General features: G+C 43.6%; 2 protein-coding genes across 18 annotated transcripts in view; one reads left to right on the top strand and one right to left on the bottom strand.

The window, feature by feature from the left end:
• The window catches only part of BID (BH3 interacting domain death agonist), a 36,007-nt gene extending 28,261 nt beyond the window's left edge, over window positions 1-7,746 (top strand). For all 10 annotated transcript variants that reach the window (XM_065583360.1, XM_065583327.1, XM_065583332.1 and 7 more), the window contains 4 exons: window positions 402-609; window positions 1,741-1,880; window positions 3,973-4,185; window positions 6,442-7,746. In XM_065583360.1, the coding sequence (XP_065439432.1) occupies window positions 402-609; window positions 1,741-1,880; window positions 3,973-4,182 (558 nt within the window). In that variant the 3' untranslated portion in view covers window positions 4,183-4,185; window positions 6,442-7,746. The remainder of the gene's footprint in view (window positions 1-401; window positions 610-1,740; window positions 1,881-3,972; window positions 4,186-6,441) is intronic.
• Window positions 1-18,808, bottom strand: part of BCL2L13 (BCL2 like 13) — a 105,527-nt gene that overhangs the window by 22,189 nt on the left and 64,530 nt on the right. For 7 of the 8 annotated variants that reach the window (XM_005288018.4, XM_065583280.1, XM_042849514.2 and 4 more), the window contains one exon: window positions 12,148-14,243. In XM_005288018.4, the coding sequence (XP_005288075.1) occupies window positions 13,425-14,243 (819 nt within the window). In that variant the 3' untranslated portion in view covers window positions 12,148-13,424. Of the gene's footprint in view, window positions 1-11,915; window positions 11,968-12,147; window positions 14,244-18,808 lie in introns of those variants that run through there. The other variant, XM_065583294.1, reaches the window with a different exon arrangement.

Here is an 18,808-nt window from a genome sequence, read left to right as displayed (position 1 = left end):
ACATTGCTTATTTTTAAGTGGTAAATGGACATCAGTTGCTTATATTTATAACGGGAAATAGAATAAATTCAAGGTAACAGGCTTATGGTCTGAAGTTTGTGTAAGTACATGTTTTAAAATGGTAGTTTTAAACTGCAGCTTGAAATACATGGAGCATCTTAAATTAATCCTTCCACCACTGGATTAGTAAAAACAAAAATCATGCAGCACTTTCTGTAGGTCCTACACATAAACAAAGCCATGACAATCAGAATGCAGTCATGCAGCCTCTTTGGTTAATATTATTTCAGGCTCCTGGAGGAGGTCCACAATAGAGAGACAGTAGTGGAAAACAGTCCTCTCAGGCAGGAGTGTCTTGTTGGCTGTCAGATTCATGATGACTTATTGGTGCTTATTTTTAGGGTCTGCATGGCGATGTACAGGTGGAGCGCATCCTCGTGTATTCCTTTCTGAAGAACTGTCACAACTGTGATTTCAGCAAAGAGCTGGATTCTCTGAGAAGCGAGGTGATGGTTTCCCCATCAAAAAACTTCCTCTCTGTTGAGTTTGATGATGGGGAGCTTCAAACAGATGGGAATCGGAGTGGCCGGTTCCAGAATGGTGAGCCAGGTAAGTACTCTCCTCCTTCCCTTATCCCACCATTCTGAAGCTGAACTCTTCTGTAGCAGAATGGTACAGGGAGTATTTTCTCTGTGGAATATTGCTGTGCTGTGGCTCTTGACATTAACAAATTGGGCTTTCTCAGTTCGGATGGTACAGCTGATGCTTAGCACCTTATCTTACCTGTCTAGGTATTTCTGGAGCACTCGTCACCATAGTACCTAGATGCCTTTTCTTCCACACCCTTGCAGTTTGCCTTAATGGAGCCCCAAACTCCAGTCTACTTTGTTAGGCCTTGAGTTTTAGAAAGTGTTTAGATACTTGGCACCTGTTAGCTAGTTTAGGACTGGGACTTTAGGAACAACTCATATCTCTGCTATTTGGGCTGAAATTCACCACATTTTGCTTTGCCTATGTGATGGGAAAACCGTATCCAACGCTGGCTGATGCAATAGGAGTAGTACTGACTGTTATCTACAGTGTAGTGCCCCCAGGGGCATTGCTATACCACCTTGGGCTGTGACCTCATCCAGTCTCATAGGCTAAGCAGGCCTGGGCCTGCTTAACTACTCTTGGATGGGTAATCTCTCAGATAAATCCAGGTGTTTATAGTAGGTGGCACTCTGCCCTCCAAATCGGTATTGAACTAATGGCCCCAGGATGGTGTCAGAGGTGGCTCTGGTAATAGAGATGCTGTATTCTAGATGAGATGTAAGAGGTCCTGACCATGGTTGTGAAAGATCACATGGCTTTTTTACCCTCCAGGATGAGGGTGTTACCACAGTGGCCTGGCCAAATTTCATTTCAGTAGCTATATTTTAAATTCCCCCTGAAGTATCATTTGGGTGAGATAACGTTTCTCCTGAGCTATTGTGTAGTGCTGCTGGACATTCTGCTCTCTATTCCGGGCTATCGTGTTCCACCTCAGAGGTGGCTGCATGTCAGTGATGAGTGGAATGATCCCTGAGGCATGTAGTAGTTTTGAACACTTTGTGGGAAGAGCTGCTGTGCGCAGATGACAGTGAGAGCGCTTTTGGGGTACTTGAGCCTGTTGTACACCTGCACTGGACCTAGATTTGGTCATGTCTGTGTGTGAACAAAATCCTGTTTAAAACCATCTCTTTATTTTGCTGGAATTAGGTTCTGTGGTTGATGAGGCCATTTTCCAGCTCATCGGAGCTCGGCTTGCTGAGATCGGGGACCAAGTGGCTAGGGAGATCGATCAGAGAGTAGTAAATGATCTAGTGCAGCAATTTGTGAATGAGAATCTGTCCAAAGAGGTAAGTGAGGAATTCAGCTGATTAGCAATAACTAAAGAAAGACGAAAATGTAACAGATCCCTCTGGATGTGATCAGCAAGAATGGAGAGTTGCCTGGATTGTTATTTTAGGTAGTTTGTTGCTTTCAGCATGACCAGGTCAAGAATCCATCCTTTGCATGCACCTTCCATGTAAAGATCCCAGAAAACATTGCATCAGCTTCACACCCCCTTGAGAGGTAGGTCCAGCAGTGTTGTCATCCCCATCTTGCAGTGGGGAAGCTGAGGCACAGATAGGGTAAGGGCCTGACTTTCAGATGTGCTTAGCACTCTGTGGCCACTGACATCAGTGGGAGTTGCAAGGACTCAGCACCTCCTGACAATCAGGCCAAAAATCACTGCCAAAAAACCCACAGCGGCGAGTCTCAGAGTCTGAATCAACTGTCTGGGGCTCACACTATAGGGCTAAAAATAGCAGCGTAGACATTCCTGCTTGGACTGGAGTCCGGGCTCTTAGAGCCACCCCGGTCATCAGGTTTCAGAGCCAGGGCTCTAGCCTGAGCAGGAACATCTCCACTCCACTGCCATTTTAGCCTGAAGATCAGGGCTCTGAGACTCACTGCTGTGGGTTTGTGGGGTTTTTTGGTTTAGTTAGGGCACATCTACACTGCAGAAGCCAAAGTGACTTAGCTAACAGTGAACCTTGTGCATTTGTTAAGAGTGTAAGACTCTCAGCTGTTTCATGTACACTGGTGCTTAAGTAATACTATCAGTTGCAGAAACTCAGCAACGCTTAGATACTAGTGTGTTGGATGTTGCAGAAAACCCTTAGAGGAAGGAATATAGACTAGCTCTTCCAACTCCACTCATGTGCTTTAGCCATAAACCATCCTTCCTCTCAGAAGGACCGAGATCTAGATCTGCTAGTCAGTTTTGTTCACCTCCTTGGAGCTCTCCATTATCTTCAGGTAAGTGTGGCATTTTGGCGCCCGTCCACTCTTGCCCAGGATATGTTTCCCAAGCATCTCTGTGCAAGTTACAGGCAAATGCAGTGTGTGATCTATTATGCTCCAGAGTCAAACTCTCAGCAAGTGGCGCGTGGTAGACAATGCTGGATTATTTTAAACAATCTGTCTATTCATATAATAAAACCCCTTGTTGTATAAAATCTAAGGGTCTGGTCCTGAAAGACTCTGAGTAGCCACAATTCCCACTGACCTTCAGTGGCAGCTGAGAGTGCTCAGGACCTTGTTAGGCCTCCGATTTATGACCTTGGCGTAAAACTTTTAAACTCCAGCAATATAGGAGGGAGAGACATGCACCTTTTTTTGCTTGGGACTAGATAAGCTTTTTGTGCGTTGCTTAGAGTAGTTACGCATCTTAGTTTGTGGAGCATCTAGATCAGTGGTGGGCAACCTGCGGGCTGCGTGCGGCCCATTGGGGTAATCTGATTGCAGGCTACAAGACATTTTGCTGAAGTTGACTGTCAGCAGGCACAGCCCCCCAGCCCCCAGTGGTTGCAGGGGGCCGGGCCTGTGGACGGTCAACATCCACAAAATGTCTCGCGGCCCGCAATCAGATTATCCTGATGGGCCGCATGCAGCCCACGGGCTGCAGGTTGCCCAGCACTGATCTAGATTGTGTTGCTGGGGATATATGTATTTTTCACTGATCCAGAGCAGCATCTGGATTAATTTCTCATCAATACCCTCCATCACCCGCTCTGTTGTCCTGGGTCTTTGTCTTGTCTAATCTAGGGCCCAGTCCAGTGGGAGGGCACTCGGCACCTTTCAGGATCTGGCAATGTGTGTGTAAGCTCTTCAGGGCAGGGAGCACATCTCACTACATGTTTGTAAAGATAGATTTAAATTTACCAGCACTATATGTAACTTCTGTCCTGTGTAAATCCTGTGGTTCACGACGGTGACCCCCGTTGCATAAAAGCCACTCAAGGTGTGAAACGCCACCCAGTATGAGTCCATGTGTGCTTCTGAGTTGAAGGGATTGTAGCAGCGTTTTGGGGCAGTTGGGTGGGTGAATGTTTTGTCACTCTTACAGGCTGTAGTGGGATATTTAGAGAGACTTACTGTATTTTTTCTCTCCCCTCTGTTCAGGAGATAATGAGGCGTCTGTCTAATACAGTGGAGGGGCTCATGAGAACCGTACCTTTGGAAATGGATCGGGAGAAAGCCATGTTGGTGCTAGCAATGGTTTTAGCCAGAACAGTAGCAAACAAAATGCCATCCCTTCTACACCGTGTCTTTAACACCACTGTGAATTACATCAACCAGAACCTCCACAATTACGTCATCAACCTGGGATAACAAGTAAGAATCATCAAACTGTCTCTTAAGCTGTGGAAGTCTCCCAAGAAAAGTGGCAGCAGGCTGCTAACTCGGGACTGGGCAAAGCAGTATAGGGAATAATCCTGGCTGGGGATGGGACTGGGATTATATGTTATCTAGCAGAGCTCCCTCCATCTCTAATTGCTATCTATATTCCTATAGAATCAGTGGTCTCTTTACTACCTTATAGCCACTTAAGGCTTTGCAGTAGGAGCAGGAGTCCCACTCTGATTAGGTACTAATACTGTTGTGGGATGAGTCTGGCCAAGGGGAGCTGGGGGGGGAGCTGTGTGAGAAAGCTCCACCCACTCGCTCCCTGAGTTCAAATCCAAAGGTTGACCTCTTCCAGCACAGATTGTCCCTGTAGGCAAGGGAGTGTGTGAATAGTAAGTCACATGTTGCTCACAGCAGCTTCTCCTGGATGTGGAATGGATGGGCCCAGGAGTGATCAGTTCCTCCAGGGCAAAGAAGGTAGTTGCCCAGACTGAGCCCCAATTCTGATCATGTTCCACTTGTCTCTGCACCCATTTCTGTCCTACTGGGTTCCCCTTCTCTCTCTGTTCCCCACCTGAAACCACCACTCTAAGAGGTTAAGGTAATTTTAGTGCCACAGGGACAGCTACAGTGAGAGAATGGGGAAATGTTTAAATAGTAAAGAGACCCCATTCTTCTTTTCTGTGTGTGGAGCTAACACACAGCTGGAGTGACAGTGAGCCAAGATCTGTAGTTGAGGGGTCAGAGGTTAAAGTGTCCTGAAGAGGTGGTGGTGTTTTCAAAGCTGGAGATATAGAAAGTTAGGGCTAAACCAAGCTGTTACTGAAAAGGCAGCTGGCCTCTGATACATAAGGAATTGCCTTTACAAAATGGACAGGCAAAATGTTAAATAACTAATTTGCCCATAGTGTACCACTGGGTATTTGAAACCTTGGCACTGATGGTGCATTGACATGGGCAAACTTGCGCCCCCCCCCCCCCCAAGTCTGCAGACATGGAAGTATCTGAGAGCAAAGGGAGCAGTGTCATTTCACTGCAGAAGGTGATGGAGTATTCTTGGGAGGTGGTCAGCACTGTCTGCATTGTAGAGCTGAGCTGCATCCTAGTCTGCAGAGGTAGCATTTCTGGAATTATTTAGATCCACAAGCTCTTCTCTCTCCTCCTGCACAAACACAGGAGGGCACATGAGCTATGGGACATAGTGCAATGCCTCCAGAACAGCTGCTCAGCCTGGGGGGAGAGGATCCTCATTGCACAGTCCCGTTACTCAGGCTGTGCAGTGGAGTCAGGATTTCGACCATAGCTGTTCTAGCAAATGGTGTAGACTGTGTTGGCTACAATAATTGTGTCTGAAAACTGACTGATACGTGTTACCAATGCCTGCCTATCTTGAGTGGTGGCACAAGGCCAAACGAGTGACACTTCTCAGGTGACTCAAACTTTAATGCACTGCTTGGGGCTGCTTATTGTCGAGAGTGTGCAACAGAGCCAGTTCTTACAGGTTAATACTGCAGAAACAGATCCCCAGGTGTGTATTGCCTTGGGAACTGGCTAATCCCCAAGATTTAGATGTGAAGAGAAGGTGTCTGGGTGGGACTACTGTGGGGGGCTCCTGCCATGAGAACCAGCCTTTAGCTCCCTGGCTGACACTTAAGTCTTGCCAACACTATACAGTGTAGCTATACCAGCAAACCCTTTCTAGTATAGACCCAGCTCTTATTGGCAAAAGAACTCTGACCGATATAGCTTATACCAGTTCCCCATATGAAATAAGCGATACTAGCAAAAGGACACTTTTTTTTTGCCAGTATAGCTGCATCTGTGCAGCAATAGGGGTGATTTTTTTTGGGTCACCTCTAATCAACAACTTTATGCTGGCAAAACTTTTAAATGTACATCAGGCCTTAGAATGACAGAAATCTGGCAGGTGGAGTCATAAATAGCACCAATTTCCCAGAAGGGCCACAAGGGATGATGCTATGAATACAGAAATGGGGCGGTGGTCATTAAAAACAGCTAGACTGTAAACATAAACAGTAGGTTGAGGGGCAAATTCCTCTCCAGGAGCTCCTTTTTAAAATCTCTCCATTGTCCTGGTGATGAATGTGGGAGAGTGTCAGACCCTTCCTCCTTACACATTCATGCTCTCCCTCTCAGGGAAGAATGACAGGGATTTCACTAAAAATATGTATACTGTCTTGGCTTGTTGCCTTTGCTAACCCTTGTTCTATGTATCCCTTCTAGAGTTGAATGAGAGCGGAGCCAGTCCCATTGACTTCTGTGGAGAAGATTGCTTTTTGAGTATTTACTTTAAACATTAAAACTTTGCTTTTTTTCCTCATTTAAATTCTTTCCAATGCAGCTGTGAAGGGGGAAGCACAACCCCCTAGTTATGGTTTAGGTTTTTCAGAGATCAGTACAGGAGAAATGTTCAAGCTGTGCGATTGTTCAGCAGACACACGTAGGAGTATTGCTTGCCTGTTACTTTCTTCTATCAAATATTGAATGTGACTTGGTGCTGGTGCAGACCTGTATTGTTTAAGAGGAAGTGCCAGTTGGCAGTGCACTCAGGTGTGTTTACTGAAACTTTAGCCCATGCACTGAGGATAGGATCTGTTGGCAGTGAGCCTGCAACCTGTTAGGGTGTGTCTTCCCTGCAAGGTTAATGCATGAGATCAATAGTGGTATTGGCCTAGTCCAGGTGTGATGGCACACCTCTACTTCAAAGCTGTGCTCTGTCTTCTGGAGGCATAGCCAGTGGTTCTTTTGTGCTGCAGTAAGCTGAGCCCCTCTAGTCTTTCTGAGCACAATCCTCTAATACTGTCCCACAGTTTTCCCTATCAACTGCAAGTGATCTAGCCTCACTGCAAAATGGGTTGGTTACCATTGCAAGTAAAAGTAGAGGTTTCTACTGTGCCCATTATGCTAGTGTAGCCTCTTCTAACAAGCATCCCCCCCCATCATGATAGGTAATCCCCCTCTTAGCAGCAGTGGCTAGGTCAATGGAGGAATTGTTTACACCTGGGGTAGGGTAACAGACATAGGAGTGAAAAATTCACTCCCTACTCTGAGTGCTTTAGCTACTAGCCTGGTTTGGAGGCAACCATCTAACTGAGTGGTGTGCCTTCACTACAGGCTGGGGAGAGCCCTTCTTGAGCAAACTGTATGCTCAGGGTTTTTTCCCTAGGCACAGTAGTGGGGGAGTAAACCCTGCCTACCCTCCCCAAATTATTTTTTAAGCCTCTGGCTGATGTCTGATTTACATGTGCAAAAAGCAACAGAATTGAGTGATGTGATCAAGTCAGATAACATTCATCTGGGCATACTTGAGCATAACACACACTAGCTTTAATTTCCACTCAATAGGTCCCTCCCTGTAGTCAGTGCCTCAGAGGCTGGCAACTTTGATCCTCTCTCAACATTAACTCATGCCTGGTAGGCCTACCAGGAATGTAGTCTCCATGTGACACTTTACATGAACTGAACTCTGAATTGCTGTTTCTTGCATTACCTGTAAATATTTTATACTTAATAAAATTGTAAATGCAACTGTTGTCCATTTTCAAACTGGGGGTGCAAGGAAGTGCTTTAAAAAAACTGAATTCCATTATCCTTGAAAGTTTAGCCCCATTTTTTTTTTAAAGGTTTCTGCTGTCCCTCTGAAATGGAATCACTTATTTATCTTCTTGGCTGCTGAATTTTATAGAGCCTTTTCCTTTACTGGAGCTGAAAGGGTGGTGGGAGGATGTGACTAGCTGGATTTTGCTGTGTGCCCAGCACTGAGAGAGAAGCAATCTAAGGGGTTGTCTACAGCAGACTGCACTATTACCTCAGTTAAATAGCATGCTGTTAGCTCAAGGATTTGGATTACTGGAATGCCTTTGGGGTGATGCAGAGGATGACAGAAGGAAACTAGCATAAGAATAGGTCCACACATTGGTTTTGAAAACTGTACCATTTATTAAAGTGCAAGCTGGGGCTATGGTCTTACAGCAGCATCCCATGTGGGGGGAAGGAAAAAATGTACATAACCTTTCACTTCTAGACTGTTGGAGCTGGAGAGAACTTTAACACTGTGGAAACAATATCTGAATTAACCAAATGGCACAGTTTATTACCCACCACCCCCAGGTGCTGCACTTGCCTGTTAAAAGAAACATTTAAAAAAAAAGTGAGTTGCTCAAAGATGTGAAGGCAGCTAACTACATTTCTGGGAACCTACTGGAATGGAAGCATAGAGGAAGATTGTAAATACACCATTAAATTTTGCTGCTTGTATAACAAACCAAGGGGCTGTCTTTTAGGCTGAGTGGGACTTTACTGTTCGAAGACGAAGAGGGCTTACTACTGTTTAGTCAGAAAACCAAGAGTATGGGAGAGATCCCCAGCTGCATAGCAATGATTGCACCTGCTCTGACCATTCACTTTTCCAGCAGCTAGAGCAAGGAAATCAGCAGCTGCTTTTGATGCAAATTTTAATTAGGCATCAAAACTCCCTCAGGCCACTAGCTGCAAGGGAACAAATGGATAGTCGCTGCACTCAGCCTATGGGACCTAAAGAGGGTCAACTGTAATTGGGGGAAAGGATAAATTAAAATGATAGAAAATCCTTTGCAAAGCAAAGAACATGGACTGTATCAAGTGTTCAGTTGCTGTAGACAGTGGTAGCTGTACTGACATGTTCCAAGCTGGGTGGAGTTTTAGTTTTCCAGCTAAATAGTTATTAACCTAGCTCTAGTTTAACCTCAGCAAATGTGATTATCCCAACCCAGGAACAACTACATACGATTCAAATGCTCCCTGCTCCAACATGTTAGTTACTTTCAATAGCTGCTGTACCTGCAACCATTAGTCCTGTGAAGTACCTGTCCCACAGCAAACTGGTCCTAGTTTAAAATGCACCTCGCTTTTATTTGGAACCCCTTTCGCTGAGCTCTCAAGCACAACTACAGCCAGGCTCAAAGTAATGCCACTGTTGCCCTCTTAGTGCTAAAATTATCCAATTTATTAAAACCATACACAGCTTCAGCTGCTCTCCCAGTTTCCTGAAGGGGAGAGAAATACAGATTTATTTTCTGTTTCACACATCACCACAGTCCACTGTAGAATATCAAAATTTCTCCCCTGTAACCTACTGGATATGGGGATGTACATAGAATCAGATACAAAGGAATAATTCATCTGCATATATTTCAGAGGGAGAGGCCCATGAGATTTCATCCTTAGAATAAAGAGTTCTGAAAGCCATGTCTACACTTGTTTTGGCAGCACAGCTGTCTTTGGAGGGTGGATTTTGTTTTTAAATACCAAAAACAAAGCTAGCTTCCAAAAGTTGTTTCTGGCCATGTAGGGGTTGTGCTTACTAAATGCAGCCTGAGCAATTATCTGAGAATAACTGCTGCTGTAGTAGGCAACACAGTCCAGTGGACAGAAACTGGAGTGCTATATGTTCTATTCCTACCTCTGAGTCTGATCAAGGCCCCATCCTTTCCTCTAGACTTAGTTTCTCCCTCTGTAAAAGGAGGGACACAGTCTGATACTTTTTTTGTAAAGCAGTCTACAGCTAAAAAATACAAAATGCTTGGTAGTTAGTTTTATGACAGCTTGAGGACATGCAGCAGACAAATGTAGAGAGATGCAAGGAAAAAGGGTTCAAGGTAGAAAATTCATTAAGGTAAAACCCACTGAGGCACTTAGTTTTGGAAAGGAGGGGAGGGCAATACTAATGTGGATGACCGTACAAAAGTAACATTACAATGAATGACGAAGGTAGTGTCTCCCCCCTACCAACTGTAAGCATTCCATCATGGAGAGATGGCCAGCACCACCTTCAGGATTGCCTCCACATAGTTTAAGGAGGGGGAGCAAGTCTACCAGTTTCCTAATCCACAATCAACCTTAGAGCAAAAGCATGGCTTCCAAACCAATGACAACAAAACTGTACTTCAAGTTTGTGCCCCTCATTGGATCACTTCCACCAAATGGCCAGAGCTAGGGTTGGCAACAACTGGTTCAAACTCAAAAGATGCGAGTCAGTATTCTTAGTGGAAACTAATGGAGATGAGCAAATGTATAGTGTGGGAGGAGAATATTTTCCCAACTGTAACTTATTAGTAAGAACTGATGAGGAGGATCATCATCAGGGAATAAAGAATAAAAAAAAAAAAAAAACGGATTGTGGCTGCTTCTCTACTGAAGCAGAAGTCAGTCAAGGCCCTGCACATTTTCTTGATAGGGAGGGGGGAATATTTAACAAAATCCTAAGCCAAGAATTTATTTGCTGCTGCCACTGTCTTCTCCTCTCCCTTTCCCTAGTGTGGGACTAGAGTCCCGGTGAACAATTGTACACAGTAGGAAAAGTTTGTGTTACTGTGATGGAAGAAAACACATGTTTCAATTTAACAATACATGAGTGAATCTTGTATCTCTATTGATCTCAACATAGTAGAAAATGATTTCTCCTCCCCTGGCCTGTAAAAAACTATTCTTCTCTAATTCCAGTGTGAGTATCTAGTACAGGGAACTTTTACGGTGGGGTGAGAAGAGCGCATTTCACAATTTGCATACAAATATCCAGAATGCACTGGGAAACGTACTCAGATCTTAACCTAACGCTGAGGCTAGTTTTAGCACCCACTGTGAAACTAAGGATGGGGGCTCTCCTGTCTCCCTCTCATTTGCCAAGCATAAAAGTATATCGCCTTAGGGACAAAATTTCACTGTCACTAGTGAGATGATAGCAGCCCCTAGCCATAAGAATAGCCTGCAAAGAGCAGCAGCTGTTTGTAGACTAATAAAGGGGCCTTCCACACTGGTGTGGATAAAGTAACAGAAGAATAGAGCAGTACCTTCCCTAGAGGAGAAACTAGACACTGAACAGCAAAATCCCCACTGTGGTTGGGGTAGTTTCTACTCATTGGACTTGTATCATTTTAAATGCTTCTGATTTTAGTAAGCTAAATGGGAAATTGTATCATATCTGTGACACGAGTAATAGTGGGGTCCTTCCTATAAAATACCTACAGCAGGGAGGTAAGAGAAGGAAGCTATGACAAGGAAAACAGCAATGTCACTCTATTGTAACTGCACCCTCACAGAAAAATCTATGCAGCATGAGGCAATACTTGCTATGACGACTCTGAACACTCACTGCACAGCAATGAGGATCCCAACCAGAGCAGCTAGAAGTGGCCAGGAAAAGAACTAGTTCAATTTTACAACGAAGATTTCTAAGGCCAGCCTGCTACAATTTGTATGGAGTAAGAGTAGCCCAGCGATGTGATCGGCAGAGTCCAAAATTCCTGAGCTAAGCAGGTTCCTTCCACAGTAATGGCGCCAGCTTTAAGGACCCTTTCCCCACCATTCTCTCTGTTCCTCAGAAAAATTCCCTCAGCCCAAACCTCTAGAAGCCTATATACAAAACCCACCCTAGCTCAAGATTAGAGTGCAAAATTCCTGGACTACTGGGTTTTGTCAACTGCCAGCATTTTGGGGTGGGAAGAGACAGGAACAGAGATACAAATTCATTTCACTTGAAAATAAAAAGCTCAAGACAAAAAGGAATACTAATAATTTGGATGAGAATAGTGTAAGAGACAGGCCCATTTACATCCTAGGCAGCAAGTAAGGTAATCAGAAATAAAATAGGTTGTCTTATGCTTTAAAAAGCATACATTATGGTTTCATTTTCACTTTATCCCAAGTTCCTTTTCACCTACCTCCATCTATCCCGAACCAGCATAAACACCGAAAGGAAACCAGCAGTTTTACCTAGGGAATCAAAGACCATGTCCATAAAGGTGCAGTACACACATGCATTCATATACACACACACGCTCTATGAAATAGGAACACGCATGGTTGATCTGAGCCAACTAATGCACATGGTAATACCTTAAAGATTTTACTTATAAATTTTAAGAACAAAGGTTGTGACGAAGGGGGATAGAATGTTTTTCCAAAGTAACTTTATTATCATTTATTGAATCTGCAAAGTATTTAGGAACATTTACCAATTACTTTTGCGTAGTGCACAAAACCTGCATTACGAAACTGCACCACGCTGGCTCCCAGAACGTCATTCACCCTAGGGCCAGAAGCCACAGGCAAACAACAAAGGAAATATTTAATGCTGTTTGGTTTAGTTACTAGCATCAGTTACTTTGAATATCAAGGATTCTGTCAGTTTGTCATAACCAAGGCCGAGTTAAGACTAAATACGCTCTGTGCTTAACTCATGCAAGAAAATATAGAACTGCAGCCCAAGGTAAGGACAAAGCAACCATTTAATCTTTGATTTCACAGGTGATGTCAGCCTCACAGTGTTCTGAATTTAATTATAAATCCTGGGTAGTCATATTTTATCCACTGAATAAGCACTAGCATCAAGATCTTATGAAAATGGCACAGTGACCCAAATGAGTCATGTTCTCTGGTGACTGATCTGTGGGATGCACAGGAGGGAGCCAAAGGTTCTCTTAGATGAGCAAACAGTGCATCTCCCCCACACTCCCATCTAGCACAGAGGTGGTGGCCTATGCATCTCTCCCACCAACAGAGCGCTCAGAGAAAACAGATATATAGAGGCAGCATCTTTACAAGATGGGAATCAGGAAGCATCAGGGGCTAAATAGGTGTGAGAAAAGAGGTATAGTATGAGCACTCTCCCACTAGGGTTTAGAAGGAACCTAGGTGGTTAGAGCAGTGCAGTACCTGAGAGGAAGCTGAGACAAAAGGGAGACCAGCCTCACGCTACAGGATTAAGGTGGCTGGTTTATTCTGTAGGTTTGTTTTCAGGAGGGTCTAAGGGGCAGAAAGGGAAGTGACAAACAGGGTAGCTGCAACAGCAGCTCAATCAGGGAAGCTAAACATTCCAGGGGTTAGCAGCAACCAGCCCTCTCCTGCCCCTGAAATTTTCTGTTCCAGTTTCCAGTGTACAAGCACCCCCCTTCCTCAGCACCTGCGCGCGGTTCTGAAATGTGCAGATTTGACCTTTTTAAAATACCCCTGTACTTTAATCAGGAAAAAAAACAAACAAAAAAACCCAACAGTCTCCGCTCCAATTCTACTAAAAAACATGATTGTCCACAGCCTTATCAAATAACTTCACCCCATCACCGTTTAAGTTATACAAATGTCCAGTTAACAGCAGGCAGCTGAACCTTTAGTTAATGCAACTAAAAAATTTGGATCCCACTTTCTCCCCACTCCTCAGCAAGAGAGCCCCATTACTTCTTTCTCAGCGCCAGCGCTACTCCCACTGCCACAGCCAGAATAGCTACTGCAGCAGCCCCACCATACAGCAGTATAGATTTGCCTTCTGGCAACAGGATGGGTTTCTCCTCTCCAGCTGGGGATTTCTCTTCCATTTCTTCCGAATGGCTTTCCTTTCCCACTTTCGTTTCCCCTTCTGGAGGCAGTATTTTCTCAGGTTCTGGTGCAGCCTTTTCGTCTGATGGGGTTGGTTTCTGTACAGGTTTACTCAACAAGGGGATTTCTGGTTCAACAGGCTCCTCAGCCACCTCTCCCTCTTCCTCATGTTCTGTAAGCAAAGGTGCAGAGGGGCTCGCTTTTTCAAGAGCCACAATCCCAGCTTCAGACTTCAGCTCCAGCAAAGAAGGAGATTCCAGGAACACCTCCTGTGCAGTCTCAGTCTCCAGAGCCACTGATGACACTGCCACTTCCTCTATCCCCTCCGGTATCTCCTCCTTCTCCACATGAACAATGTCAGAGTTGGAAGAGTTATTTTCGCTCCTTTCTTCACCGCCTCCATTGCTGTCTAAGCTCTTTACCTCTTCAGGATCCATAGCCACCTGCTGCCAGGACTCAGGTCCAAGAGATACCGGCAAGCTCTCTGCGTGCCAGCTCTGGCTAGCTGACAAAGAGACAGGCAGGCTCTCTGACTGCCAAGATGTAGTCACTGTGGGAGACTCTGGGGGGCTCACCTGTCCAGAGTTTTCGCTGGTTAGGATGTAGATGTCATTGCTGTCCTCTGCAATGACTGCGTGGTATTCCTCTTCTTCAGAATCCAGACTAAAGACAGTACCCTGGAAGAAAGGCAGAGAACACACCAGATCAGTAAAGACCAGCAGAGTTCACAGCATATCCTCCCGGATAACAGTTCCATGGAAGAGCAACACAAGCTGGTAGCCTCACAAGGCTCTGCAAAAGAATCAGCTGGCCTTTGCCAAGGGGCAATTTCTCTCTTCTACATTTCAGATTGGGTAACAAGAGTTGCCTTGATCAAGTGGAGTTTTCAGAAAGTGGGACCATTTTTTAAGACAGAGCTGCTCCTTGGATCCCACCCTTCTCTGGAACTAATATAGTGCTTAGTTATACGAATAAAATGTAGGACATCAGTAACCAGAAAAAATGGAAGTTAATTTATTTTAACAAAATGGGTGCAAAAGCTTGGTTTCATCTCCACTCTCCCATTTTATGTGTGCTCTATACTGCTTGTTTAGAGGCTTTTCATGTATTAATACTAAACCAGTTACCTGCAGCCCCTACTGCTCAAAATCTGTCCCACTAGTTTGTAAACGAGTTCCATCCTTTGTTACTCCTGTGAAGGATGCCAAAATTGAAGATTTGACGACAATTTTAATTAAACCATAGAAACAACCAAAAGCAGCCACACAAAGGGCAGAGAGCTGCCTAGGGTTTTTTTATTTAGTTGGGTAAAAACTCTAGACATCCTAGAGGTTTGCTACTGGACTCCAATCGGTAGGAAATGTCAGTATCTGAAGACCGAAAGACTCTTGGGGCAGAAGCAGCTTTGTGGATTCCCAGTTGACCACAGACAACCATCCAAGAACCACTGACCAAGTCTTTTATTATTCTGAAGAGTTTCACTTTGAGAGAGAAGTTGCAAGAGGAAGTTATTTCTAAAGGCAAAGGAAAACCTCAGGTGGGTATGACAACAAATGAGATTTTAAAAAGAACAGAGGAAAAACTCTGATGTTAGCCACGTGGCACTTGACTTAATAACAAAGAATTTGAAACAAAACACAAAATTGGATTGTTTCTCCCCACCAAAAGTCATTTTTCATTTTCCAAGAACATTTGGCCAGTGTTGCAAAACTGAACTTTACACAACTCTTTATTCCTCCACTTCCATTCAGCCCCCTTCTCTCGAGTATCTTCAGCTCTCCACTTACATTCTGCCTGATCAGCAAGTTTCCCTTCACAATCCCATCATCGCTTGAAAGATATGAGAAAAGATGGACTCCCCCAAACCTGAAACTTAGTAACCTTTCCAAATTTGCTCCAAGTAATGTCTCACTTCAAACACTTACACCCCTTCTTTCTTGGAGGCAGTGTTTCATATCACCTCTCATAAACAGTACATACAGGAGTGATACCCCCCCCCCCAAACATCTATGAGTTCAAGTTCCTTGTCCTACTTCTGTCTCTTTCCATGCTTACTTTGTTTACTGCCTCTCTATGCTCCACTTCCAAACTCCCTATCTTCACCCATCACACAAATTCATTCTGAGAGTGCCCAAATCTGGTTTACAACTGCAACAGTTGACAAAACCAATACCTATGCACTGCCATGTCAGAAAGGGAGGCTGTACAAGCAAGCTGCCATTAAGTTATCATCCTTTCCTCTGCTGGAAGCAGCACTATGCCCCCAGACTATACAAGGAAGGACTCTATGTGTTTCTAGTAATTCATTTCTGAATCCTAAAGCATTAAGTGTTGCACTCAAGATCATTCGTGATACCAAGAACAATAGCCAGAATGAGCCTACAGTATTAGTGAAAGCATTCAGTGCACACAGTAACTGTGCCCAGATGTACTGTGGTGCCACAAGTGTGGGAGGACTGTACTGCCAGGGTTACAATGGAAGAAAGAAAAATACACTTGCATTTTGATAAGCCCAAACTGCCAGTTAGGCCTTATGAATCTATCATTGCTTTTCTAATAATATGCAACGAATGCAGGTGCCTATAAAGTGAATAAAAATAAGAACAACCGCTCCCTCCTTTCTGCCAGGCATGTCAACAGACTCCTTAATGACCAACCCAAGAGACTGGTGCTTCTGTGATAAAGCAGCACTTAAAATGATGTTTGGATGCCTCACAAATGTTCATATCTTCCCCCTCAATCTCTTGCCTCCATAACACATGCCAGCCAAGGACCCCAGAACTTACAGCTGAGCTAGACAGGGGAAGAGTCTCTTCATAAAAGTAATGGTAAGTTAAGAAGAAAATAAGTACATCATAGAGACTAATGGAACTATGAGCCAAGGGAGAGGTGATGGTCTTATGACTAAGGCAGTGAAGTGGGACTTGGTAAATCTGGGCTCAATTCCTGGCTCTGCAACAGGCTTCTTGTGGGGCCTATGGGAAAGTCATTTAAGCTCTCTGCCTTAGTTCCTCATCTACAAAATGGGATAATATTTTACCTTACAGGCATGTTGTGAGGCACTGCAATACTACGGTGATGGAGGCTAAGTAAGTACACAAAGAATAAGCTACTTGGGTTTATAAAGAGTAAATACTACATGGTTGTTTTAAAAATCTTTATTCCCTTATTTCACTAATTTTGCAAAATATCTGGACTTTAGTAAAGCATTTGATAAAATGCAGGATAAATACCTTACTTGAAAAATTCATTTAAAGTGGCTTGAATGTGAGAAGTATCATCTGTATTAAAAACTAACTGCAAAACCAGAGAGGGGAAATGATAAAGGGCAAGTCATCAAGTAGGGTTTGGGGACGGATAAAGGTGTTCGCTAGGTGCTGTTTATTTAACATCTTCAATGAGCTGAAAAATTAAAATGTGCAGATAGTGTACATGTACCTAGAATTCCAAAACATGCTCTGTGCCATGAGCAATAATTTACTGACAAGAGAATGCAAGACTTTAGTTCTATTTCCTAAAATTATATTTAATTTGAAAAATACTAAATAGTTTGAACTCACCATTAACTTAAAAAAGCTCAGTCAATGGCCTGGTGAGAAGCAACCATTCTTCCAAAAACCAGGGCAAAGAAAAAAAATTACCCAAAAAGGAGACAATAAAAATCAAACATTATCAAACCCAGATAGACAGACTTTGCACCCAACTCTGAAGACTGCTAAAGAGAAACTTTGACAGACACGTTCAAGAAAAGAGTTTCAGACATAATGTCCTCTTGTCCTATTCAGATGAAATCTCAGGATGAAGATCAAAATTATCCTGGCATAGCTCAACTGGTTTGGATAGATATAGTGAAAAGTCAGCCTGCTGCTCAAATACTTTTTAGTACTGTGCACTTGCTGTTGAAATCATTAGTCATTTGTTTCTTTGTCATCATAAATCGTGATAGAATTCTCATTATAATGCAGCATATAGAAATATAACACCCATCTATGATCATAACAAAGAAGCTTAAATGTTTTCAGAGTCTGAGTAGTCCCAGAAGAATTGTAAACTAGACAATAACCTGAATTATGGGCTAAATTCTCTTCTCAGTTTCTGCAGTCTGAGTTTATCCTCCCCTTTACCCAGTATTAGTTTTGCATTTTTCAGGCCATAACCAATTTATTTCCTGCTTATAGTACTCACAACAAAACAATCCATATGCAATTGCCTTCCCCACCCTCAGGGACAGGAATGGAGAAGGAACCACGACAAATACCAGTCATGTTTCTTAATCCACCATTCAAAGGTGCTCAGATACCACAGTGATGGATGTGATACTAGGAACCTGAACAGAGTATTTTTAACTTGCTTTGTCTGTCTTTATAATTGTCATCCCTGGTGTTTATAACAAACCTCTTCTCAAACATAGTATCTAAAAATGTTCCCTTAGTAGTATTTCCCGCTTTGCCTACTCCACTAGGTTCTCCACCTCTGTTGGAGCTCTGCAGATCCTCCACCATTTTCATCTGCTTTATCCCTTTCCTCTCAATGGCTCTGAATTACAACAAAGGATAATCAATGTTGTTCTTAAAAAGGAAAAACAGGAGGTAGTTTGACAAAGCTCATGCAAAGTAAACCCACCAGAGTGCTTGTAATAGGCAAGGTATTACCTCAGCTGGGCCATGGGCTGGTAAGCCACCTAATAAACTACAAGAATGATGAAAGAAAGCTCTAGCTCATATGATTTAATCCAACATTCTTGCAGCCATCATGAACCATGTTTAGACCAGTTACAAAGCATCACTAGTTGCGCATCAGTTAAAACAGAAAACAAGGGGGCAGTTCAGTGATAACACTGGACTACATTAATATGTGAGGGATCAGAGTTAATTATTTTAACCTGTTCCCTCATGCCTGAACCAACAGATCTGGGAGAATCATGGAAGCAGTATGCGCTGCTGGACGAGGATCTGCGTTTCCCTGGAGTGACTGCTTCTGCTGACTCAGAAGCAAAGTTCGGATGTACATTTTAGTTATAAGAAAAGTCAGTACAACAGTTTTGGAGGGGGTAGAGAGGGAATGGGAAGACTAAAGGGAAAATATGCGTCAGCCTCAGGGTTTGAAGGACATCTGAAAAAAATATAAATATAATGACTGAGGCATGGGGGAGGAGGAGAAAAACTCTATATATGAAAATTTCTTGTTCTGTATTGAAAAGATTTAGCTTACAAAGTAAAACATTTAAAGTTTGAGGTCACAG

Source organism: Chrysemys picta, chromosome 1, assembly GCF_011386835.1.
Source record: "Chrysemys picta bellii isolate R12L10 chromosome 1, ASM1138683v2, whole genome shotgun sequence".
Lineage (NCBI taxonomy): Eukaryota > Metazoa > Chordata > Testudines > Emydidae > Chrysemys > Chrysemys picta.
This window is presented reverse-complemented; position numbering and strand designations above follow the sequence as displayed.